The 23,633-nt window shown below is 37.4% G+C and overlaps 3 protein-coding genes and 1 long non-coding RNA gene across 9 annotated transcripts; 2 read left to right on the plus strand and 2 right to left on the minus strand.

Annotated features, from left to right (window-relative positions):
• The first annotated feature begins 2,103 nt into the window (after positions 1-2,103).
• LOC132188573 (uncharacterized) lies at positions 2,104-4,482 on the plus strand. Its single transcript, XR_009440896.2, has 3 exons — positions 2,104-2,295; positions 3,448-3,697; positions 4,000-4,482. It is a non-coding gene; the product is annotated as an uncharacterized LOC132188573 (long non-coding RNA).
• Positions 4,483-8,381: 3,899 nt separating this feature from the next.
• Positions 8,382-10,664, plus strand: MES17 (methyl esterase 17). The gene is made up of 4 exons (XM_059600326.2): positions 8,382-8,742; positions 8,833-8,973; positions 10,145-10,279; positions 10,369-10,664. Exons 1-4 carry the CDS (start codon positions 8,488-8,490, stop codon positions 10,648-10,650), a joined length of 813 nt encoding a protein of 270 aa, XP_059456309.1. The 5' UTR covers positions 8,382-8,487; the 3' UTR covers positions 10,651-10,664.
• Positions 10,665-11,146: 482 nt separating this feature from the next.
• LOC132186382 (putative inactive receptor kinase At5g58300) lies at positions 11,147-15,199 on the minus strand. Of its 6 annotated transcripts, none has more exons than XM_088517436.1 (4): positions 15,056-15,199; positions 14,121-14,194; positions 12,408-13,782; positions 11,147-11,935 (listed from the first exon to the last, which is right to left on the minus strand). In XM_088517436.1, exons 3-4 carry the CDS (start codon positions 13,708-13,710, stop codon positions 11,316-11,318), a joined length of 1,923 nt encoding a protein of 640 aa, XP_088373562.1. In that variant the 5' UTR covers positions 13,711-13,782; positions 14,121-14,194; positions 15,056-15,199; the 3' UTR covers positions 11,147-11,315. The 6 variants fall into 6 exon arrangements, with proteins under 6 accessions (XP_088373562.1, XP_059456306.2, XP_059456305.2 ...); XM_059600323.2 differs by having other exon boundaries at positions 12,408-13,785; XM_059600322.2 differs by lacking the exon at positions 14,121-14,194 and having other exon boundaries at positions 12,408-13,785; positions 15,052-15,199.
• Positions 15,200-16,970: 1,771 nt separating this feature from the next.
• LOC132186949 (uncharacterized) lies at positions 16,971-20,495 on the minus strand. Its single transcript, XM_059601077.2, has 3 exons — positions 19,792-20,495; positions 18,455-18,727; positions 16,971-17,547 (listed from the first exon to the last, which is right to left on the minus strand). Exons 1-3 carry the CDS (start codon positions 20,404-20,406, stop codon positions 17,278-17,280), a joined length of 1,158 nt encoding a protein of 385 aa, XP_059457060.1. The 5' UTR covers positions 20,407-20,495; the 3' UTR covers positions 16,971-17,277.
• Between the last annotated feature and the right edge of the window lie 3,138 nt (positions 20,496-23,633).

Below are 23,633 nucleotides of genomic sequence, written 5' to 3' on the forward strand. Positions count from 1 at the left end.
GACAAAGTCAACATACGACGGTCAACAAAAATGAATGACTTCTCGTCTTCTCGTCCACAAGAAATTTCTTCCTGGCAATTAAGGGAATCAAACCACAACCAATCATGTCCGCGCGCCGTGAATCTTGATGAACAGAAATGGTAAAATTCGTCTCAATTTTTTTTTTATTGTTTTTCTTTCTACTTCCTCACCATTTTTTTCACGTATAATTGAATGCTATTGAACTAGCAAGTTTCGGGAATCCATTCAAGGGGCAACACAATCGCGTTTCCTATGCGGAGGGGTTATTTCATTAAGAAATTGAATATGTATTCATATTTTTTAGTTGGGTGAGGAGAACACATATGATATGTACGTTCTCACTAAAATTACTAAAATAATAGTTTTTTCTCCATTTGTTTAAGAATTAATATACATGAAACTATAGCGGCCAACAGTAGATTTCAGCGAAATCCGATGATTAGAGGCAAATTTTGGTGAATTCCAATAAACTTGGACAGTGGCCAGCAGTGGATTCCGATCCAGAGAAAAAAAAATTTTAAAAATTGTATGACTATTCCTTAAGTTAAAGAATAACCATTTTCATGGAATGACTACTCAAATGCTAAAAATCTTATCAAAGTTAGAAATAATTATTTCATTTCATGAGTTTAATCCTTATACCAAACCTACGTTAAGTATCTTTTTCTTTTTCTTTTTTTCCTTCCCATTTTTCTTCTTTTTGGACCAAAGAATAAATACTACTACAAGGACCAAATGGTTCCGCTATGAATATAGGAATTACGAAGGCTTCTTAATTGACTTAATTAATTAAGTTTAAGAGGTCAGAATCTCAAGTCTGCATTCAAGACTAGTTTACCAGTGTTTCAATCAAAGGTGACCTTCAAACCAAAAATATAAATAAAAGTAAAAAGTTAATGTTTGACCTTTACTCATTCGGATGGGTGAAAAAGACAAAGCACACAAGTAATTGAGTGCCAATAATCAAAATGTTGTGTTTTAATGAGAAATGATTTTCCTATAATTTTTGGTCCGAATTTCATTAGATTTTGGGCATAAATGTGAGAGAGAGAAGTCGAGGCCTAAAGTGCCTCGAGTATCATAGGATATAGGGTTCACTTGCTCGGAGTACCGGTCCATGGGCTCCCAAACAAACTTGAATGTATGGAGAGACCTTTGGTGGTAATTATTAGTTCCAAGCCTTTTTAATCTCCAACGCAAGGCCCCGTCCGGACAGGAAGATAGCCCGTCCGAACATGAATTCCAGCAAGTTAGTTTTATCCCCATCGCAAGGCCCCGTCTAGACGCCTTGTATGTTTTATGTACAAATTGTGTATTTTATGTGGGCCCAGGTCTAAGGTTTTGCAAATGATATAAATACATCTTTATAGAGAGAAATGTACGATATTTCACCCTAAGTTTTGTGAGAGGCTATGCTTAGAGAGAACATTTGTTGTGAGCTTAATTGTTCCTCTTAGAAAATTATTGTAAGTTTCATTTAGAAGTCTATTGGAAGGGTCTAGTAAATGAGAATCACATTAAAGGAGATTGTGAGTGAGGAGACGAGTTGGAGGCTTGTCGATCTTACAGAGTCAAGGACTTACATCGGGTAGTAAGTGTTCATCGTGTTTGTAATCTCTAAATATCTTTCTGATAGTGATTTCCTGAGTTTGATTGACTCGGAGAGATTTTACTTTTAAAACATTTTTTAAAAGATTTTCTCTTCGTTACCAAAATTCTTGTGTTTGATTTTACATATTTTAGTGATTATATACTTATAGTTAAATATCTATTAATTCCGCATATTGTGTGATATTTACCTGCGAAGCGTTTCTCAGTAATAATCACAAACTTGAAAGTTTTGGTAAAGAGAAATTAAAATATTGAGAGGTGGTGGTTTGTGTAAACAGTATGACCAAGATGTTCAGAAAAAGGTCCGGATCCAACCAAGTGACCCGGTTGCGGAGACAGAGAGGCCCGAACCGAAAAATAATCTTCAAGACGGCCCATTAATTTACGAGCCCAAAGCCAGACCAAATTAAAAAGTGGGCTCACCATATGAGGAGTACACTTTTTCAGTTTTGACCTACCCCCTCCGCGGCACGATGATGCTTCAGTTCAGTTCTTTGCAGTTGGACAAACGACAGATCACTCTTCCGCCTTCTTCCTCGCCAGTCGCATCTTTTCAGGCCTACAGCTCGCAGACTGCACTTCTTCTTTCATCACAGAGTAGTGACCAGCCAGAGATGGTCATACCAGTACGACCAATCAAATTGGAAATGAAAGTGTTTTAAGGTAAAATAACATGATTCTCCAAGCATTGCGAGGTTGCGACAAAATTACAAATATCTAACGCTCACATCACATGATTTAATTTGTGTATTGATATCTGAATGATTTTGCTCGCATGAATATTTGTCTCCAGTTCATACGAATTTAGACTTTGAAGTTCTCAAACGAGTACCTTAAATTTGGCTCAGAAAAAACAAAAAACAACCTTAAACATTTGATATCTGGTGTACCTTTTCATAAGTGGACTGGACGGTTAAATTGCAGGCCGTTCAACAAGATAACAGTGGTAGTGCAAAGAGTCAAAATTTCGAAAAGGCAGACAACAATAACATAACCTGCTGTTGGGCAATTAAAGACGTGAAATCTTAACTCATATGTATGTTTTTATCAAAAGATCATACCGAGAAAATGTAAGCTTACTTTTTGTTAGTCTATATCTAGCCATTCCTTCATCGAATTATTTATTTTTGTTGATTTTGAATCGAGTTGCTTGTAATCTATGTTGAGGTGAGAATTCTTATTAAGCGCATAAGTGGTGATGCTCCCACATATAACGTATGAGTATGATGTTGTAGACCATCTTGATGGCTTTCTTGGTTTTTAGAATTGCACGATCCAGTGTTGGTGCTCCCATCTATAATGTATGAGAAAATTACCCTCCGTGATATGCTGAAGATCACATAGTTCCAAAGTTCAGAAAATGTACAAACAGCTTGAAACAAATTAGCAATGAAAAGAGAATATATTGGCGGAGGAAATCAAGTCAAACATGGTTGGGTCATTCCTCTTTTTGATTTGTCAGTATAATGCAAACGGATTACATTAAGATGAGAGGCAATGGATATTGCTACCACAATTGACTTTGGTTTTGTAACCAATTATTAACCTTTTGAAGTCATTAGGCATAGATGAATTATTTTCTTCTTTCTTGGGCACTGTTAGGCGGATCATACTTGCTTCTTTTTTCTTTCTCCTTCTGTAAATTCAGTATGGGAAAGGATGGTGAGAGGAATCCCGATTTTTTCAGTATGTATGGCAACAGCTTTTAAAATATATTACAATGTAATACTTGTTTCAGCATGTCATTAATGCCGCTTGGTTTTCGTATTTCATGTTATTAACAATGCTGTTATGCGATACCCTGCTGATGAACAGCCTCCAAACCCTGTTACCAGTCAACCTTCTCAACTCCACAAGTCAAGGAGCATCCAGCTTTCACGTGATAGATGGAGACCCTGTGCTTCACAATCCTGCTATGGGAATTGGGATACCCTGCTCATGGACAGCTTCTAAACCATGTTACCAATCAACCTTATTTCAGCTCCACAAGTCAAGGAGCATCCAGCTTTCACAAGATAGAAAGCCCTGTGGTTGACAATTTCCATTCCTTGAATGCTGGAAACATGTGAGATTTTTTTTTTCTCTGTACTTTTTTTTTTTTTTCATTTGCATATTCTTTAATTGCAAAGTCATCACGCCCATTTGGTCCATGTTTGTGCAAGTGGTTACATATGCTTTTTATATTAGTATAACTTGTAAATGATACTTAGTTCATAATTCATTTATTTGATAGTCTTGTCGAATAGAAAAGGCCTTTCATTCTGATTCCAATATGAAAATCAGGCAACCTACTTTCCTATAGATGAAAAAACTCCGAGTAATATTTTTGGCTCCATTTGTTCAACCAACTAAATCATCGGTGTCCAGGATACTTGCAAATGCTTCATCATAATCAATGCCCTATGTCTTTCATTGAATTGGACGCATCACAAACTGGAGTAGACACATCTGAACTTGGGGTGACATCTACTTCTAATGGAGCAAGTTCACAAGAGCAGCAGCTTACACCGAATAGTCAGGAGGTAAGCATGGATGACATTTGGGATTATCTGTCAGGGGCGACATCTCAGCTTGCACCGAATAGCAAGGACAGCTTCTACGCTGATCTGCCACCGCTGATTGACATCTATGATTGGTGGGTTTTAATTATATCTTAGATAGAATTTGCATAATCATAACCTCTTGTTTTTATAACTAGAAGACCCCATTAAAGTTGATGGAATACCTCGTCTTTCGGAGTAGAAACTTGTACACCATTTTTCTTAAATATTTGAATATGTGGTTCTTTATTTTTTTGGTGGTAAATACCTTTCTATATGGTGCAAGTAGTTAAACAAACCATATACGAAAAAAAAATGAGAACCACTTTAGGAAGCCAAATTAATTTCATGTAGAATCAGTCAACTTGTAAGAGAGAATAGAGTTTTGATTGAGGGTAGTGTTAAAGACAAGAAATAGAATGACGGAATAGATAATTTTGGCATTGAATGTGGAGAAAGTGCATTTTCATTATTAAATTAGAGAATATATTAATTAAATCTTTAGCAGAATGTGCTACAAATATCTTTCTATTGATTCAGACTGAAAGTGTTTCTATTAGAATTTAGATCTATGCTACCAAGTGGAGCATTAGTTTTACTTATACTATTATATGACGCGGTGTATGTAATGCTTATTTGGTGTACTATTACATATTAAATTTAACTTACGAAGATTTGAAATAGTGAAATTGTCCCAAAAGTTATTGACTTTTGTCTCTTAAAATATGAGTTTCTAACATTACAATTAAAGTCTTGAGTTTTACTCGAGCGTGAAAAAGAAGTATTTTTGTCAAGTTTTCTATCCAATCTTTAGTGAAAAAATTGGCATCCATGAGCGTGGCTTCACTCCTAACCACCTCCACAGGGTTGGGGAATTATCCCCTCTCTTCATCCCTACCCCTTTGTGGGGTGGATCCTCACCCCTACCCTTCCCTTTGTGAGATTGGCGGGGTTAGAGCCACCTTCATTGCCTCTCTAAAGGGCCTTCCTCTGTGGTGGGGAGGGTGGCGGTGGGTGAATCTATGCCTCTTTTTTTTCGCAAAAAAAAAAAAAAAACTTTTTTGGCGTAGTTGGTAAAAAGATTTGACAAAGACCTATTTGTCATTTGAGCAGAACTTTTAATTTTTGGGACAAATTTTTTTTTTTTTTTTTTTGGATAATATTGTATAATAGAATGACTCCCCAATTAAATGCTGCCGATTTATAAAATAGATTGTGGTTGCTCGTATATTATATGAGTAAAAGATAGTTACCTATTGCTGAGCTTTGATTTCTTCATATTTGTTTTTTCATGAATCGTGAAGACAGTAACGAGGTATTGGATTTTTGGTGGATTTGCACATTTCAGTTTCCGACGTATGCGCGTGGACTCTCGCAAGACCGAGCCCACGTGAAAACCGGTTTTCTTTGAAATTTGGAAACAGTAATATTTTTCATGAAGACAGTAAAGATGCAGTTATTCATACATCTCACCTGCGAGTAGTGGAACTTTGGGAAGTGTGGTAATATTACAAGGTGTATTGTCACGCATTCATATAAATTAAAAACAACAAATAAAATGAAAAGAAATAAAGGCTTCTCGTCTATCACGCACTCATGGAGACAATAAGGCGTGGACTGGCCACCTCTCGTCTGTGAAAGACGCTTCCATTGAGCAAAATTGTCCTCCAGTGCCCCCCACTGTAACAGGGAACATGATCTTCCACATAAATATTCTATTGTCTAGATTATTTATTTATTTATTTATTTGATTAAGTAATGGTCTAAATTAAATTTTATAGCAGGTAATGGTGTACAAAATGTTAATAATATGAACAATGAACCATGAAATTGTTAATCAAGGATGCATTTCCACAATCAGAACTAAATTATTAATGGATGATTTAAGGAAATATTTGTGGGCTAAAAGGAGAGCAGATCACTTGTCTCCCTGTTTTAGGCTCTTGGTTTTTGGTAGTTAAATCAACTTCTCAGTTGGGGGGCCATTCTTTTAATGATGATAACGACGTCCTTTTTTTTTTTTTTTTTTCTGATGCTCCTGTATGCATTTTATATCAAATGCCAGCCGCTTAAATGATTATCTAATTAGTGGCTACTGGCTTTTTTTTCTTTGACTTGTGATCAATGGAGGCTTCCATTCAACTCTTTGTTAATCTTCGACTTCCATTTATCACGGCGTGCTGCCTACATGAAAGCCCTTTAAGTTTATGGCAACAAATAAATAAGTAAAAGTATATATATATATATATAGATAGTGGAAGATCAACTTCTCTAAAGAAATCTTGCATCCATATTGTAGTTGGTTTCAAATTGTTGTGCTTTAATCCATTGAGAATGTATATTATCTAAAAGTAAAAGTAAAAGTAAAAGTAAAAGTGATATTTTGACACGAAAGATGATTGTAAAACGGCTCCTATAATTTGCTCACCAGACACAGGATGAAGTTTAAATGGCGTCTAGTGGTTGTCAGATTCTGAATTAAAATGCAGAATTTTCAAACCAAAATCTACATTCGCATATATATATATATATGTATAATAATAACAACTCCTGTTGTATTGTCTGCATTTCTGTCAGAAGCATCCAAAAGGACAATGGTTTTATGACGACTTGTTTTTTTATTCTTTTGTTGAATGGTTGACAGCTCTATTAAATTTTCAATCCAAATGAGTTTTTTGAGTAATTAATTTGGAAGTAGACCCCCATATCTTTTTTGAAAGCTACTTTACCTTCAACTTCAATGATTCAAATGCTCTTACTTGTGCTCAGAAAAAATTACAAAAATTCTGTTTGGCTGTTTAATGCCAATTTTTAAGTCAGTAAAAACAAAAACCTTCGTCTCCTTTCTCTTTGGTAATTTTACCGACTTGAAATTAGAAACTAAATTCCCCGGCCGTTCCCGCAACTAATTTATTTCTCTTTGCATTGATAGACTAATATCAATCTGTATAGATGTTGACGTCATCAGCTCATTTCCCAATGCAAAAGCTTGTCCCATACGTTTTTTTTTTCTTTACTGTCCGTACATTCTCGGAATTATTGGGGGTATGATTGTTGGGTCTTTTTAGGGGAGGAACGAAGGAAGTTCTTTTTATTGTTGTTGGCAACCTCCCCGTTAAATGCTGTTGCTCCCTTTTCCCTCATACCAAATAAAATATGCACTCCAAAAGCCCCCAAGTTCCTGGAGCCTTCACTAATAAGTAATAATTTGTTAACATGAAAATTCACGTCACCTGTAAAAGTAAGGTTTTCCTATTTTTTATTTTCTATTTTCTATTTTCTACCAGAGGCGCTGTACACTTATTTAAGTTAAGAGGTAGAAAAGAAATATATAGGGGAATGAATATAAGATAAGATAAGATATTGATTGAAAATTAGTGTTGATTTGGTCAGGGGTTGAATATTAATTATTAGATTTTTTTTTATGTTTTTTTCCTCCTTGTCTCTTTCTTCCCATTGGTTGGGCGGAGATTACGATATTTTAGTGGCATTTTGTGGCCAACGGGGACAAGGAAGAGATAAGGAAACCATTACCTTTGTTCATCAAATCGATATATTCAATTAAAAATAATTAACCTGCAAGAATAAACAAATTAATACATTAAAATAAGGAAATATATATAATTGATCAGTACAAATGTACAATACCGGCCGGACAAATGTTTTTTAAAGTCCCACTAGTTTATAGGATAAAATGAAATACATTTCTGAAGATCTCTTCCGTAAGATGCTCAATAACTTACTTATGGACATAAATATCTTCCAAATTTAGAGAATTCTTTATAAAATTGTCAAGTGTATTCTTGAGCATGCTAAAAGTAAATAATTCTATTAAAAAAAAATCAAAGTCAACTTTGTATATTCAATTAATTAATCATAATTTGAAGAAATATTTTTGTCAAAGACCAATTACTACACGTCTTAGATACTACGAGTGTGAAAGGGGGTGATGTAATTTGGTGCCACGTCAACCACTCGATAAAATCCAGCTGGTACAATGAAACCATGCCAGCACATCTTATGAAACTCGATCATGAAATTAGACTAAAAAATTTCCTACGATGGACCCGAGCCCATGTTGACAAAACTCACTAATGGAAAAATGGATTGATTAGAAGATATTAAAAAAAGAAAAAAAAAAGGCACATATATGATATATGTCATATATATATATATATATATTATATATATGATGGCCCCGTATGACTAAATATCCCCAACTTCATTATAAAACGTCAACAACCGAGAAGAAATTGTAGAGACGAGTAAGATTGAAGGATATTGGGCGGGTAAACTAAGATCCGTCGAGGACGCCATGGGAGATGGTGAGGGTGGTATGACGGAGAGGGTGATGGTGAAGCCACACTTTGTGCTGGTGCATGGTATAAGTGGGGGAGCTTGGTGCTGGTACAAAATCCGGTGTCTCATGGAGAATTCCGGCTACAGGGTGTCATGTATTGACCTCAAAGGCTCCGGAATTGACCAAACCGATCCCACTACCCTTGTTTCTTTTGATGATTACAATAAGCCGCTCATGGACTTCATGTCCAATTTGCCCGACAATGAACAGGTGCTTGTCTTTCTTGATCGTGTTTTTTTTTTTTTTTTTAATTCACAATCTCTAATATTGATGGATGTTTTTGATTGTTTTACAAGTCAGGTAATATTAGTGGGGCATAGTGCCGGAGGACTGAGTGTAACTCAGGCGACTCATAAGTTTTCAAACAAAATTCGGCTAGCTGTGTATGTTGCAGCAACGATGCTAAAATTGGGTTGCTTGACAGATGAAGACCTCAAGGATGTAAAGTCTTTTATCTTTCCCATTAATTATATCACTCGATCTTTGTCTCTTTGGCTTTTTCTATATATATATATATATATATATCATCTACTTAAATGATGAAGCTGCTAATAATTAAGGCCTTCAGGCTTGGCTTTGGTTAATTTACTCTTTAAGAGTTGTAGCGATGGTGAGCAGAGTTTCATCTTAAGAGCAAGTTGGTTGTGGTTGTGGAGGCAATTCAGAATTCACAGTTACACTGTATCATTATCCACCTACTCTGCCGCAGAAGCGTAACGCCGTTACCCACCCCCCCACAAGAAAACAAAAATGAGTGGTTGTGTTGCCTTAACCACCTTTTACCAATTAGGAAAACTCCGTAAGGCGGCCAGGGTGTGAAATAATGTGAATGCTGTTCCCATAGGCACGTGGCTCGCATGCACCTCATATATAGGATTAGGGGATTCCAAAATACCAACGCCCCTGCCTCACCCCTATATCTATCCATCCGTAGAGTTAATTTTAATTGGATTCATTTAATTAAGTAAATTAATTTATTATTTTTACGTTAATTTTGTATCTAATTTATTATAAGTCGTGTCAAGATCATAACGGTGGTGTTGAACATGTAATAAGGCCTTACTCTAAAATTATTATTGTGTGTACAAAGAAAGTATGCTGTTGCAGGGAGTCGAGCTGTCAATTCAATGACTCAGATCTCCATCATGCCGACCCAGAGATACTAGTCACTGTTAACGAAAAATCAGTCAGTACGAAACTCGCTTTCTTTCTCCATTGAGTTTCGACCACCTTAATTACATTCCTCTCTTCAATTATTATTATGGCTAAGGCCGGGCATGTCTGATCCTCATCTCGTCCGATGATGACCACCAAATCTTAATTTAAGCTTTTTTGTTCTTTTCATTGCCTGCCCCTAGCTAGCCTAGTGGAAATGCAGAATCAGAATGGGTGTCAGCTGCTCGCTCGTGTGCTACTTTTGGTTTTTTATTTTTACCCCCTCTTCCCTTCCCTTAACTAAGTAATTGTTGCCTATATTTTTTTTCACTGTTCTTCAGGCTACGTACCTCCAATGATTGAGAGGAGACAAAATTCAAAAGTTAATTAAACTGATTTCAAAAAAGAAACATGAAATTTAATTAATCCCTTTATTTTTTATATATAAAACGTACAGGGAGTACCCGATTTATCTGAATTTGGCGATGTATATGAGCTTCAATTCGGATCGGGTCCTGATCAAGCTCCGACAACCGCCCTGGTCAAGAAAGAATTCCAACGCAAAATTATCTACCATATGAGCCCTCGAGAGGTAATTTTGTCACCCATTTATTTTGCTTCTTTTTTTTTTTTTTTTTTTTTTTATTATTATTTCCTGACATGGGTTTTTCAATTAATTAGGATTCCACACTAGCTAGCATGCTTTTAAGGCCAGGACCGATCAAAGCATTACTGGCTGCCCGTTTTGTGGACGATCATAACGTGGATAAGGTGCGGCGTATCTACATTAAGACTACCCATGATCGAGTGGTCAAACCGGAGCAACAAGATGCGATGATCAAGAGATGGCCTCCATCTGAAATCTATGTCTTGGATAGTGATCACAGCCCCTTCTTCTCCGCACCATTTCTGCTCTTCGGCTTCCTACTCAAGGCTGTCACTTCTTGTGGTATAAAGCTATAATTTAATTTAATTTTTTTTTTTTTTTTTTTTTCTCTTATTGGGGTATTGGCAAATTAGTGAAGCAGTTTGTGTGTGTGTTTTTTTTTTTTTTTTTTTTTTTAACTCTATTGACATTATATTGGAATCTAAATAATTAAATAACATTCTCATGTGTTGAGATAATACTAAAATTTCCAGTACAACAATGGCCGGATTGCAACTTGCAACAAAGATGGGCTTTTGTTAAGCATATCGACCTGATTCTAATATTTGGTTAATGTTCAAACGTGCCCAAGCAAAGTGGACTAGATGTTTGAAACTCATGAAAACAACTAGCTATTCAGATCCAACTCCCAAGGCAACAGCTTGATATGCAGCAGCCAAGCCTACACATATTGTTTATGTTGGCATCCAAATTGCCTACACATACAGCTACAAATTACTAGCTTGCTTTTCAGATTTGAGAATTAAATTAATAGTGAAATTGTTCTGATGGAAGTAATACTAATTAAGAATCTTAAAACAAGACTAGAATTGGACATTATTTCACGGTAACATGAATGCACAACATGTAGAAAGCCTTACCACAACATATATCCATATTGCCTTACAAATTAGATGAAAATAGCTCTAGATAATCAGTACCAAAACAGTCTTAGTTCCATGTAGCAGAATACTAGAAGCCTTCATGGGGTTTGCAAATTAGACTCGGATTCAGAAGATGGGCGGTTGGTCACCTCAGATTGCTGAACTTCCTCTATCATCTTGGCAACATCATCCATGTTGGGTCGCATGTCAGGCGACTTCGACACACATGCAAGTGAAATTTGAAGCATCTGCACCATCTGCTCTTCCACATGTTGGTGCCTCAGCAGCTCCACATCAAAAACCTCAGCTGTCCATTCCTCGCGGACAACAGACCGGACCCATCTTGGGAGATCAACAACCACATCATGGTGTCCTGGATATTGGAATGGGACTTTGCCTGTCAGCATCTCGAGGAGGAGCACACCAAAGCTATAAACATCAGCTTTCTGAGTGAACTTCCGTGTCTCGACCACCTCCGGCGCACAGTATCCTGTGGTTCGGGACATGGTAGCAGGAAAGTTCATTAGAGGAGTCAAGCCAACATCAGAGATGCAACCATCGAGGTCTTGAGTGAGTAGGACATTGCAGGACTTGATGTTGCCATGGCTACATTTACCGCCACTCTCAGAATGGATGTGGGCAATTCCCCTAGCGATTCCCAGGAATATCTTAACTCTTGAATCCCAATCCACGGGAGTCCTTCCTTCACCCCTGTTTCCTGTTTTATGTGTGGAAACATTAGAGTGTGACAAAAATATACAATATCTTTACCAATGATGGTAGACAAAGCATACACTTGACTGAACGTTTCATGTGTTTAGCCAAGTAATTGGAAGCTGCAAGTGCAAGTTTAAGCAGAGAACAACAAAACAAGCATAGGGTCTGCATATCATTATCTAATTGGGTGATCTTTCCCAATTTAGTTGGGCATTGATAATCTCACTTAAGCCAAGCTGCTCTACTAGTTTAATTCAATTTCACTATGAAAATGATGGGAAGAAATACGATAGTTCTTTGACTTTCACAAGTTGTTTCTGTAGTTTGTGTCAGAATTTTGTAGCTATACTTCACTTGGTTGGAGGAGGTCATATAATTTTCACAGAAAGCTAATCTTACATTTTGTGGAAAAGAAATGCAAAAAAAAAAAAAAAAGGGCTGACTAATAAAATGATAGGATTTAACAAGCATACCATGCAAGAGTGTAAACAAGCTGCCAGCAGGCATGTAGTTGGAAACCAAAAGCTTCTCATCCTTGGAATAGTAATAAGCGCGGAGTGGAACAACATTTGGGTGCTGCCCGAACCTCCCTACAACTTCCATCTGTTGCTCAAACTCTCTCTTTCCGGCAACAACTTCCTTCAACCTTTTCACTACCACTGTAGTCCCATCGTCCAAAACAGCTCTGTAGGCTGTTCCATAGCTCCCCTTTCCAAGAACTTCGGCTGATGCCCTCAATAAATCCTCAAGATCGAAGTTATAAGAGCATCCTTCAAAGAAGAACAGTTTGTTCTTCTCAGCTTCCTGAACCCCGCTCCCAAAGTCCATAGGCTTCTCATTCCTTCCACTATGAGAGGCCTTCCCTTTGAATACGCCATTGCCATCACCAGTATCACCAGCTTTCCTCTTCAGGCAGCACATGAAAATGATCAGAACTAGGAGAGAAAGCATTGCGGAGGCCCCAACAGCCACAGCAATAATAGAACCGAGGCCAAGTTTCTTGCTGGATATAGAATTATGGTTTTGTTGGGTCGGTGGAGAGGTTGATGAGTAATACGGATATGGGGAAGGAGTAGGAGAAAGTGAAGAGCAATGCTTGAGAGGCGGTCCACATAATAGAGAATTCCCAACAAATGAAGAAGATGGGAACTTTTGGAGGGACAACGGAATTGAGCCATTCAAGTTGTTATAGCTCAGATTCAGAAGCTTGAGGTTTGGGAGATTCAGGTTGGGGATGGCTCCAGAGATGAAATTTTTTTCGACATTCAGCACTGTGAGCCGTGTCAGATTCTGAATTGTGAGTGGCATGTTACCAGAGAAGGAGTTAAAGGAGATATCCAGCACACTGAGTTTTGGGGAGAGAGAGGCAGGAAATAGACCAGAGAAGTTGTTATGTTGGAGGTACAAGTATTGGAGGGAAGGAATGGAGGGGATATCAGGAGGAAGGTTTCCACTGAGGTAGTTGGATCGGAGGCTGAGGATTCTAAGTGCATCCAGCCTCCCCATGCTATTGGCTGGGATGGAGCCATACAGTCCAATTGCTGGAATATGGATGGCGATCACACGGGATCCATCTGCATTACAAGTAACGCCAATCCAAGAGCTGCAAATTGGAGCTGCAGAATTCCAGTTTAGTTTTCTGACATGAGGGACAGCTGCAGCAAAATCAAGGAGGGCTTGTCCGTCGGATTTGAGGTCGGCAATAATAATCGTGGGAAAGATAGCGAGTATGAAGAGAAAGAGCATAAGCATGGCAATGAAGGACAGGGACTTCATGGATATATATATTTATTCCGTTTGAAAATGAAGATATTATGCTGAGTCTTGACCTCAGCAATTCTTGATGTTCTCCTGATTCAGCAAGAGGAAAACCATTAGACAAAGTTAGCTGATCATGTTTTCGGGGTTGCTTGCCACCTTAAACAAAAGCAATGCCCAACAGTTTACTCTAAACATGCAAAGAACCACTCAAGGTGTGTTTGTTGGAGAAATTCACAGCTGATGTTGCCTTAATTTGAAAGCCTAGTAGTTACAGAGCAAATTATTCACTCTTTTCATACAGATACAGAAATCATAGCTTTCTATTCTATTAAAGGGAGAATAAAAGAAGCAGTACTAGGGTAATTTTTTCCTTACAAGGAACAAAATAAATAGAAGAAATCACCATGATATTTGAAAACACTTACAAGAGTCAGGTTCCATTTGAGTGAAGGATCCTCCTTAAGCTTATATGGAGAATGGGCTCATCAAATTGGAGTCCCTAATTACGTTTAAAGAATAGAACGCCTCATTCATGCTGTCCATATGAAATCAAATAATTGTCCAAAAATTTGAAAAGGAGTATCATCATGTACATGTACTGATCGAGGTTTTCTAGTTATTGGGATGGAACATTTCCAAAGCTTCTTTACATGGGGTGGATTTTTCTTTAAACAGCTTTCCAGCTCAACTCTTTTTTTTTAAAAAAAAAAAAAAAATGGGAAAAGCAAAGTGCACCTTTTTATAAAAAAGAAAAAAAAGAAAGAAAGAAAAGTTGCAACTCATATTCAGCACTTGGAACTTTGCAAAAAAATCTAAAAAATTAATCCACATACAAAAAGCAAAGTGACCGATCATAAAGAATCCAAGGAAAAAAAAATATATATATAAACAAGCAGGTCATGATAAAGAAAAAGCAAAAGCGTGATTCTTCTTTGTTGGGTAAAATGGGAAAGGCATCGTCTGCTAAAAATAGCCTGTTTTCTCCTAGCATTAAAGAGAAAAATGTCACTATAGTAGAATAAAAAATAAGGTTGTAAACAAGCTTATTGCACCTGCTAAAAAAGAAAAATCTGAGTGATCTATCAAAAACAAGTTTTTTTTTTTTCTTTTGTTGTTGTGCTGTGTGAAAAGTGACACTATAAAAGTCTTGATATAACAAGGTTTCCGGTCACTTTCCACACCTTTAAAAGGATTAGTCCTCCACTTTGTTTAAATCTTTCTTCCCAAAAACAAGACAGACCCCTGTTTTTATTAAGACTTGAAAAACACATGGCTGAGTCTCTCCGCTTGTAACTAAAAACATTCCCATGCATTCACAACAATATAGAGGTAAAAATTTGATCTCAAATTACTCACTTACTAATCAGTACGCCTGCATGCCCAGTTGAAGCTCACGGATTGACCACTATTCTTCCATCCTCAACAAGTAACCACGTTGCTTCTTCCACTATCAGCGAGAGAGAGAGAGAGAGTCTGGAAGGAAAACAAACCAAAACAAAAAAAAAAAGACAAATTTTCCTCTCTCAGCAACAATGTCGGCAAAGGTAAAAATATGGAAATGCGCCTTTAAAGCTGTTTACCTAACCAGCAAGCAGTAGTGTTTAAATGTCTTTGCCGTTGTAACCGAAAATAATAGGGTAGCATTATTATTTGATTGAAGAAGAAAAGAAAGCATAAGCATGCGTGGCTATCATTGTATTCCAGAGCATAGAGGAGTAGAAAGAAGAAAACGGACATGTGATGTGCTGCCTTTTAAGGTGACGGTTCTTTGTTGGTTGAACTACCTTATTATTGGCTGCTATTCACTCCCCATTTATTATTTATGAGAATGTTAAAAATAAAATAAAATAAAATAAAAACTCATCTGATTTAGGAAGATAATTGAAATATAGCTTGTGTTCCTTCTTGCCCTGTGCCTACGTGCCACCAACTCGAAGCAGAGAGAGAGAGAGAGCGAGAATGAGAGAGGTAACTTGTGCATACGTACGATGACATGAGCTAGTTAATTCTTTTACGTCTTCATCTGAACAAATCTTGATAGTACATAACCCTCTTCCCAATTTCTTTTACAAATACTCCAGAATTCAGAAAAATTCTTCAACATCATGATGAATTTAGACTTTTATTAAACGAATAATGGTTGATTAAAAACAGAGGAAAATTATTACGCATTATTCCTTGCTTTGACTTAATGCTCCACCAAAAAAAAAAAAACAAAAGCCTATAATCACGTTTTTAATAAAGACAAACTTATTTATTTTTTATTTTTTATAAAAATAATAATAAAGACAAAAGCTCACATGGTAGGACCCTTAAAAGTAATTTTAGCCAATTCCTTCATGCCTTAATTAATAGATTATACCTTGTCATAAAAAAAAATTAAAGGGGGGCAGCCAGAGCTCCCATATATATGTTAGTTTGTGAACTTTGTTGTCATGCATTTCATTTACTACTACGGAGTAGAGAAGTTAAGGATAGAGAGTTTTGAAACCTACCCGGAGAGGGATATTTAATTATTAAGCTCGTATTCGAGTGAGAGACTCAACGATAATGCGGCCAACCGCCATCTGTCTCTATAATAGAAGATGGTAGTTGGGTGTTGGCACCCAACCGGTTGTGACTGTGCTGTGAGAAGGGGTTCAGCATAAAGTACAAAAAGAGATCCATTCACGAAATTATTAAACCCTTTCCCTTCCATTTTTACCCACTTCCCAATTACAAAGCGAAGTTTTTTTTTAAAAAAAATAAATAAATAAATAAAACGAAACGAGTGTCTTCCTTCCTTGTCCTTCCCTCCTCCTCCCATTTCCATATAATCATATTGAAAAATAAATATCCTCTTCTGGAAAAGATGAAATAAGAATAAAAAATTGGGCCTGCCAATGAAGATGACTGACAACTACCGCGAGCTCTAAACTAAACAGACTCGGAACCTGAAACAAATACTTGCTGCAAGTAGTTCAACCTGTTTTTACCTCTTATCAACAGCTTCTATTAAGATCTTTAAAAAGTTAGCCTATAACAATTAGTCCCAAAATGAGAAATCACCTACTTTTGGGACTAGTAGAAGGATCGTTATGGAGGTATAACAATATGCTTCAGTTGGAGTAACAGTGTCTCTAACCTCACCTTCTCCCCCTACAAGACATCCGAAGAGGTTACTGGAAACCACTGCAGGACCTAGCTGCTATTATTCCTAAAAGTCATTTCCATAACTTTGTAGAGCAAAATGTTCACAAAATAAAAGAAATGTTCATACAATCAGTAAGATGATATCAGTAATTTCAAAAAATAATTTCCATGTCAGTTGTAGAGCGCGTTACCTCAACTGTAAGCTTTATTTGTCTCAGTCCATCTCAACTTAACACTAAAAAATGCATGAAATTTCCAAAAATGGAAATAGCAGCTCAAGGTAATGTAGACCTTGAAAACTCAACTCAATACAGATGCAAGGTACCCCTATACCATTCCCATTTATCTGTGATAGTCAAAACCTCAAGAATTCTTTAGAGAGCTCCAGCTGTAAAACAAAACAAAACAAAACAGAACAGAATGGAAAGCTAGGAAAATCTTAAGAAGCAATCACTGCGATCCCCCTTTTTCAAGCTTCTCAATTTCTTCACGGTGCTTCCTTTCTGCTTCCTGGAGTGCTCTTTCAGCGTCCTCCTCTTCTTCAATTTGGTCAAGATCATCAAACTCCTTGCTTGCTGCCATTGCTTTCACTACAGGATCTCTTAGCTCAGATACTAGCCCACCACCAACCTTGTACTCTTCTTCATCCCCAATCAAAAATAATCGCTGGTCAGGTCCTGATGCCATGGGAATGTCGACTGCTAGTAGCTTCATATCATGCTGCCAAAAAAAAGATGACACCAAATACTTACATAAGCATAATCAGAACATTCAAGTGCTTCCCCCTATATACATCCCTTTTCCTCTTTCTAAAACAAAATAAAACTGAATTTTTCAAGTTCCTGGCTCCATATCAGAAGAAAAAGACTGCAGATCCTAGTGATTTATGCAAAGACAGCTTCTAGACGTTTGTGAATGCGAGGATGCTGAAGAAAATTAGTTAAAAGTTCTAATTACAACATATATTTAAGTTGAATGTAATGAACCGTTATCTATCTTTGTCTATTGGTATGTCTGTCTAAGTGTGGTGGTGTGCACGTGTGTATGTTGTATCTCTGTGTGCGTTGCATGCCTTAGCCTGGTTATCAATCGGTTGGGCTCTCAAATATCCATCTCCTATTAACTAAAGCAGTAGTAATATGCAGGTTACAGTTTGAGAGAAGGCATTCAATATCTCTGCCTAAATCAAATGAAATATAGAATTAGCAGGGACAATTGAAGTTGCCAGTTGGTTCGACTAGTAAATCTCTTGCCATCATACCAAATGCTTGGGATCAAATACGCCATTCACTGGGATTGATTGGTTAAAATGAAGAGAGAGGGCTACCTCCCATTATATAGTCCATAGGATTAATGTACCCCTAATTGACCAAAAAAGGAATTAATAGCAGCAAGATTTGAGTAGAAGAATCTGTGGAACCTAACGCTTGCAACATGACATGAAACCATTCTAGCGGCTACATGTCTCAACAATTGGAACTTCAAGAAACACTCCCATTTGATGTTACAAGAAGATGTTGAGGCAGAACAAAAAGCACTAGCATATCTGATTTATACAAACACAGAATGTTCCACTGTCTCATCTGAGGTGAGAAATGAAGGGAGAGTGGCTAGCACAGAAGCAAACCTGGCCTTTTTTCTTCTTGACTTCAACGCTGACAAGACCTTTTCTCTCAGAACCACGTATTGGAAAGATGAGGAAACACCGCTTGCTCCTACGACTTGGCTTGAAGTTCTTTAGTGTAAGCCCACCTCCTGACATCACATAGGCTCTCAAGTCGCTTCCAGTAAGAGGGGCACCCATAACCTCAAGGATCCCAGCAGATGTATTAAGCCTCCTCATGGCCATTCGATAAACTTTATCAGGATTGATTGTGAATCTTGCGCGGATATAAAGGCCCTTCAAGTAACAAAAAAGAAAACTTATGATCTATAATAAAGGCATTCAACAGCAAGAATGCCAACAGTAGTTTATCCACTTTTTTTTTTTTTTTTTGCTGGTAACAGTTGATCCACATATATTGGCAAAGAAAAATTCAAATTTCAACTCCTACATATGGGAGTTACATGAGTGTTTGTGTCTGGACTATAAAGATGCACTTACAGATGAGACCCAAATGATGCAACGGAATGACCTACTGAATAATGTGGCTGGAGGTTTTGGATTCAAAACTTATTATTTGCAAAAAATGTCATTCAGTTTGCCTTTGGAGGTTAAGCATCCCATCAAGAGAGTTCAGCCAATCAGCCCCAACTGCTAGCATGCACACCATACTTAGAGATTTTCATTCATCTGTGAATGTTTGCAACCTATAGCCCAGAAAGTAAATATGAAATTGATTGCTGCGGTAAATTTCTGAAGTACTTCTATATCCAAAAAGTCCTAGCAAACCTTACAAAATTACATTTCAAAGTTTTAAAGCAAATCATTCATCACACAACTTGCAAGTTTTTGCGGCTTTTAATAAATTAAAAATGATAAGTAGACACTATTCAGTAGGAAATCAGAAACAAACCACAAGAGAGCGAGAGAGAAAGAGAGACCCTCTTCTCTTGTTTGACAAGACAATTTTCATTGATTGCTCAACTTCAAATAGTAGAAAACTGCAAAAAAGTTCATATATATCCCCTAACAAGTATTATGTGAATTCAGAGATCAATTTACGAGATTATAGTGCCCATTGCATAACAAAATAAATCGAAGTCGCGATACTGAAAACCGTAAAAGCAAGACAAGAACAGAACTTGCATTGAAGCCTAAAGCTTGTTTCTAAGGGAGCTAGGTTGCCAACGGAGATGGAGAACCATAGGTAGCAAACGCAGCAAAACATACCATCCGTTAATCATTTCTCTTAAGAGAATGGGAGTTAAAAATTTATATTTGCAGACTGATTGAAGATACTAATAATAGCAACAAGAAGTCAACAATAATAACAGGAGTGCTTTGAATTAAAAAGAACTTACGGCAAAAGCGACGATAGCAGAAGAGAGGGCGAGAAAGCCATACTTGGCCATGCCTTCGGAGAAGCCAACGAAGGTGCTCGCTACGCCGAACATAATCCGCCAGAGCAAAGCACAAACTAAGACTCCTCCAGCCCCAACCAGAAACAGAGAGTTCCTCTTAAAGAAAGCCTCAATTTGCAACCCAATTGCCTCGCGGTAGCGGGAAAAGGTGGAAGAAAGAGCTGTGGCGGGCTTATCGAAGAATGCCCTTTTGCCCCACTTTGGTGAATCCACGGAGAAGAACCTAAACCCGATCCCATTTCTAAAAGAAATAGGGTTATGAGCTGGTTTTCTCAAGAGAAAGAGCAAGCTCCTGGGAGAGGAAGAGAATGCGTGAGGATTGAGGGCATTTGAGGAAGTGGGATTTGAGTGGAATTGGGAGATCAAGGTGGTTCTTGAATTGGAGGGTACAAGAGAAGAAGAGTAGGCTCGAATAGCAGAGGTGAAGACATTATTTGCGTTTGAAGAAGAAGACGACGAAGAGGAGCGATTTGATTTTGGCAGATGATGATTATGATTGTAGCGAAGAAGCCTGAGAAGACCGCCTTGGATCACTCTTGGCGAGGGCTTTGACATTTCTATTCAACTACGCAACGTATAGTTTTGGAATTAGATTCATCAGACACAAACTCAACTTTCACCGGTGCCCCAAAAGATATATATTACAACAACAATTTCTTCTTTTTCTTCTCCTCTTGTTAACAAATGGGAAGGTCCCACTACTTATTTTCGTGCCTTAAATTATATATGAAAATGAATATTTAGTAGACTCAGAGAATTGTTATACAATTATAATGACGTAGCAATATATATATATATCTATATATTTTCAACGTGCAAATTTAAGAGTTGAGCCGAAAGGCAAGTGTCTATGCAGATCAATGCAGTAAAGATGGGCTTTTGTTAAGCATATCGACCTAATTCTAATAGTTTGTTAATATTCAAACGAGCCCAATCAAAGTGGGCTAGATGTTTGAAACTGAAAACAACAAGCTATTCAGATCCAACTCCCAAGGCAGCAGCCAAGCCTGCACATATTGTTTTTGTTGGCACCCAAATTGCCTACGCATACAGCTACAAATTACTAGCTAGCTTTTCAGTTACACGCAAAAGCTGTTTTAAAACACTACTGTTCTCAACACTCGGGGGAAATTGTTCTGATGAAAGTATTACTAAGAATCTTAAAACTAGACTCGAATTGGACATTATTTCACGGTAATGTGTGCATACACGAATGCACAACATGTAGAAAGCCTTACCACAAAGGAGTGGCAGTGGCATATGCATATATCCATATTGCCTTGAAATATTACAAGGAACAAAATAGAAGAAATCAATGAAGAAACCACCATGATATTTGGTCATGGTGCTTCTTTTCTGCCTTCTGGAGGGCTCTTTCAGCGTCCTCCTCTTCTTCAATTTGGTCAAGATCATCAAACTCCTTGGTTGCTGCCATCGCTTTCACTACCTGATCTCTTAGCTCAAATACTAGCCCACCACCTACCTTGTACTCTTCTTCATCCTCAATCAAAAATAATCGCTGGTCAGGTCCTGATGCCATGGGAATGTCCACGGACAATCGCTTCATATAATACTGCACAAAAAGATGACACCAAATACTTGCACCAAATAATTACACCAAATACTTAAAACTTTTTTTTTTTTTTTGCTGGTAATAGTTGATCCACATATTTGGCAAAGAAAAATTCAAATTTCAGGTCCTACATATGGGAGTTACATGAGTGTTTGTGTCTGGACTATAAAGATGCACTTACAGATGACACCCAACTGATGCAACGGAATGACCTACTGAATAATGTGGCTGGAGGCTTTGGATTCAAAACTTATCATTTGCAAAAAATATCAATCAGTTTGCGTTTGGAATCATGGGGTTAATAAGATGGCATCCCATCAAGAGAGTTCAGCCAATCAGCCCCAACTACTAGCATGCACACCATACTTAGAGACTTTTATTCATCTGTGAATGTTTGCAAAAAGTCCAGAAAGTAAATAAAAAGGTGATTGCTGCAGTAAACTTCTGAAGTACTTCTAAATCCAAAAAGTCCAAGCAACCCTTATAAAATTACATTTCAAAGTTTTAAAGCAAATCATTCATCACACAAATTGCAAGTTTTTCCGGGTTTTAATAAATTAAAAATGACAAGTAGACACTATTCAGCAGGAAATCAAAAACAAACCACAAGAGAGCGAGAGAGATACCCTCTTCCCTTGTTTGACAAGACAATTTTCATCGAGTGTACAACCTCAGATAGTAAAAAGTGCATATATATATATATATATATCCCGTAACAAGTATTATGTGAATTCAGAGATCAATTTACGAGATTATAGTGCCCCTTGCATAACAAAATAAATCGAAGTCGCAATACTGAAAAACCTAAAAGCAAGACAAGAACAGAACTTGCATTGAAGCCTAAAGCTTGTTTCTAAGGGAGCTAGGTTGCCAACGGAGATGGAGAACCATGGGTAGCAAACGCAGCAAAACATACCATCCGTTGGTGCATGACTAGATTGGAAGCACTAAGGTTAATCATTTCTATTACGAGAGTGGGAGTTAAAATTTATATTTGTGGACTGATTGAAGATACTAACAATAACAACAAGAAGTCCACAATGATAACAGGAGTGCTTTAGTTAAAAAGGACTTGCGGGAAAAGCAACGACAGCAGTAGAGAAGGCGAGAAAGCCATACTTGTCCATGCCTTCAGAGAAGCACTTAATGGTTGTACTGTTTGGCCAACATATTCTTCCACTTGTCCTTGAGATCAACTGGAGTGCGAGCCTCAGTGAAGATGTGCTGACCAAATTCCAAAATCTTCCCCCACAGAAGATTTTTGTTCGCTGTAAGTGAAAATTTGTGCACTCCTTCCTTCAATATATTTTCCTTTTCAGCTGTCCAACGTAGTCTCTTACGCCTTGATACCTTGGGCTCTTTCATCTTAGCTTCCCCCTCTTTTTGCTTCTGTCCATTCTCACTAATTGTGTCTATAAAATTGAGAAAGGCTTTCCTTGCCAACATTGACTTTTCCCTTGATTGTCGTGTCTTGATTGCCAATTGTTTGCAAGCGGTTGTGGAAACTCTGAAGTTGAGGGAAAAGACCAATCTGGCGAAGAAAGCTTGCAAACAATTGGCAATCAAGACACAACAATCAAGGGAAAGGAAAGCCTTTCTCATGGAATTCAGTAAAAACAAGCGGGGCAGTAAAAACGTCCCAAGGCATCAAATTCAGGTTTTCCATGCGTGCAATTCTCATGGAAAACAAGTGGGCAGCCAGTTTCAGTACAAGCCAACACCCGTCCACCTCTATTGCATATTATACAAGTCTCTTTCTTTAACCAATCCATCTCCACTTTATCCTGTGCAAAGATACATTTCATGATTTTGCAAAATAAAAAATGGCAATACATAATGAGAATCAATAAGTCTTCATAACAAATTATGGAAATCAAAAATATGTGTACTGACTGCAGTTTATTACAAAATTTGATAGTTCGATAAATATGTTCAAAGTCAGCCAGTTATAAATTAAAAAGCCTTAACTTTTAATTTACACACAAAAAAATGTGTATCGAAGACAAAGAATGAAGGAAAGCACTTCACTAGCGAAGCACCTTTTGATATAAGTACCTTTGAACCAGGGCAATTCAGATAAGAAAAGCTCCCTTTTTTCTTTTCCAGTCTTTTCAAGTTCATGTAAAATAGTTCCTGAATGGGGAGGAGAGGAAGAGGCCTAGTAGTAGCCATAGTAGCCTAGTAGGCCACAAGTAGCAATACTGGTTAG

Source organism: Corylus avellana, chromosome 6, assembly GCF_965113065.1.
Source record: "Corylus avellana chromosome 6, dhCorAvel1.hap1.2, whole genome shotgun sequence".
NCBI lineage: Eukaryota > Viridiplantae > Streptophyta > Magnoliopsida > Fagales > Betulaceae > Corylus > Corylus avellana.

Coding starts and splice junctions, on each gene's coding strand:
- MES17 (XM_059600326.2), top strand. CDS start 8,488: ATGGGAGATGGTGAGGGTGGTATGACGGAGAGGGTGATGGTGAAGCCA. Junction 8,743..8,832: donor ATTTGCCCGACAATGAACAG/GTGCTTGTCTTT, acceptor TTTACAAGTCAG/GTAATATTAGTGGGGCATAG. Junction 8,974..10,144: donor CAGATGAAGACCTCAAGGAT/GTAAAGTCTTTT, acceptor TAAAACGTACAG/GGAGTACCCGATTTATCTGA.
- LOC132186949 (XM_059601077.2), bottom strand. CDS start 20,406: ATGTCAAAGCCCTCGCCAAGAGTGATCCAAGGCGGTCTTCTCAGGCTT. Junction 18,728..19,791: donor CTGCTATCGTCGCTTTTGCC/GTAAGTTCTTTT, acceptor TGTTACTTGAAG/GGCCTTTATATCCGCGCAAG. Junction 17,548..18,454: donor TCAAGAAGAAAAAAGGCCAG/GTTTGCTTCTGT, acceptor TTTTTTTGGCAG/CATGATATGAAGCTACTAGC.
- LOC132186382 (XM_088517436.1), bottom strand. CDS start 13,710: ATGAAGTCCCTGTCCTTCATTGCCATGCTTATGCTCTTTCTCTTCATA. Junction 11,936..12,407: donor CTTGTTTACACTCTTGCATG/GTATGCTTGTTA, acceptor CACATAAAACAG/GAAACAGGGGTGAAGGAAGG.